Source organism: Sphaeroforma arctica (assembly GCF_001186125.1).
Source record: "Sphaeroforma arctica JP610 unplaced genomic scaffold supercont1.317, whole genome shotgun sequence".
NCBI classification, from domain to species: Eukaryota; class Ichthyosporea; order Ichthyophonida; genus Sphaeroforma; species Sphaeroforma arctica.
The window spans coordinates 1-1,997 of record NW_014040241.1 but is presented as its reverse complement, the minus strand read 5'-3'; the positions used below and the strand labels follow the sequence as shown (position 1 = coordinate 1,997).

General features: G+C 33.5%; 1 protein-coding gene across 1 annotated transcript in view; it reads right to left on the bottom strand.

Annotated features, from left to right (window-relative positions):
• The window catches only part of SARC_05129 (hypothetical protein), a gene marked incomplete at its 3' end in the record, with an annotated part of 2,909 nt that extends 1,567 nt beyond the window's left edge, over positions 1 to 1,342 (bottom strand). Inside the window, exons 1-2 of the mRNA XM_014301005.1 lie at positions 1,209 to 1,342; positions 737 to 824 (exon numbers count right to left, since the gene is read on the bottom strand). Coding sequence (XP_014156480.1) covers positions 737 to 824; positions 1,209 to 1,295 — 175 coding nt within the window. The 5' untranslated portion in view covers positions 1,296 to 1,342. The remainder of the gene's footprint in view (positions 1 to 736; positions 825 to 1,208) is intronic.
• Between the last annotated feature and the right edge of the window lie 655 nt (positions 1,343 to 1,997).

Here is a 1,997-nt window from a genome sequence, read left to right as displayed (position 1 = left end):
TACATACATATATACATATATATATGTATGTATGTGTGTATGCATGTATGTATGTATGTATGTATGTATGTATGTATGTATGTATGTATGTATGTATGTATGTATGTATGTATGTATGTAGGTAGGTATGTATGTATGTATAAATATAAATATATATATATATACATGTATATATATATAAATATATAAATATATAGATATATAGATATATAGATATATATATATCGATTCGTGCGTATACAATGATGTAGTTGATACGCAGATGTAGAGTAAGCACTGGTTGCGTATTTCACGTTACCTTCCGATAGTATTTTACTTACCAACATACACAGAGTTTCGTGAGCTCGTATATATAAACACTTATATTTAGTCGCCTTTACAACCTTTCCCTACATATTCGAGGGTGTTTATCCCTTGCTATGTATTGGTTGATAGGTACTTAAATTACTGATACACACAGCATTCGTTTCAACGACTTATGATGTATAGATACACCAATGCAACACGAGCATGCATATGCTCTCATTATTCATAGTGTAAATATCACATACACACGAACGACTACAAGAGCCGCAAGATACATATATAGATCGCAATACGTTCTCCCTCATACCACACATTTGTCATGAAACCCTACATACGCATCAACCCGTCTAACCATATACTAGTGTATGTACATATGCAGCAGTCTTCAGGTTTCCCTTTCAGCACGTGTGTGTCTCACCGCTACGCTTACTTGTATCTGAGGTTGTCTTCACCAGCAGAAACATGGGAGAAACATCATCGCATTGGCTATATAGCATATTGATATTGTAGCCGTGTTTCTGCACGTTTTGAGACAGGGTGTGAGTGAGTTAGTTCTCGAGTTAGCGTACCGTTTGGGTTCAAGCAAGCACTACCGTACACTAGTGGTCACGATAGGCGACTATATCGAATAAACCTTGATAAGCTCGTAGTTTATAACAGACGCTCACAGAATCTTACGGAAGCTTGTGTTCCATCAGTCAGTATCATATCCATTGAATCTCTTGTACAGGCAACCCCCACCAATCTATCACACACAGATGCGTATTCCTGACCTCGTTTGTTTGTCACATATACACATGTACACATGTACACGTATACACATATACCCAGATACGCAACTGCAGCACCATCAATTTAAATACACACCCACATTTGATACATATACACACGTATACACTCACCCACGTGCAGAAAGCCAGCCGCAGGTTATCCAAATGCAATCTATCGGGGGCATACGCCCACATGTCTCCTAACATAACATCGTCCATTATGCGCGACGTGCTTCCCGCAAGCTTCGGCAGCGGCCTGTGCAGAGAGCAATTTCATTCACGCTAAGATGTATATAAATAGAATCAATGTATATAAATAGAATCGATGTATACAAATAGAATCGACCTATATAAATATAATCGACGTATATAAATATAATCGATGTATACAATAGAATCGATGTATATAAACAGAATCGATGCATATAAATAAAATCGATGTCTATAAATACAATCGATGTATATAAATAGAATCGCTTTATTCGCGCTAAGATGTATCTAAATAGAATTACTTATTCACGTTCAGATATATAAATTGAACCGTTTATTCACGTTAAGTATATAAACAGAATCGCTTATACAACTTAAGAAGTATATAAATATAATATTTTACTCGCGTTAAGGTGTATATAAATAGAACCGTTTATTCACGGTAAGTTGTATAAAACCAGATTCGCTGATTCGTGCGAAGATGTTATAATTAGAATCGCTTATTCATTTTAAGAAGTATCTATATGGAATCCAACAAGAATAGAAAACATACATATATGTTAATATATATATATATAATATGTATATATATATATATACATATATATACATATGTATGTATGCATATGTATATGTATAGATATAGATATATATATATGTATATATATATATATATAATATATAGATATATAAATATACATATATATACAA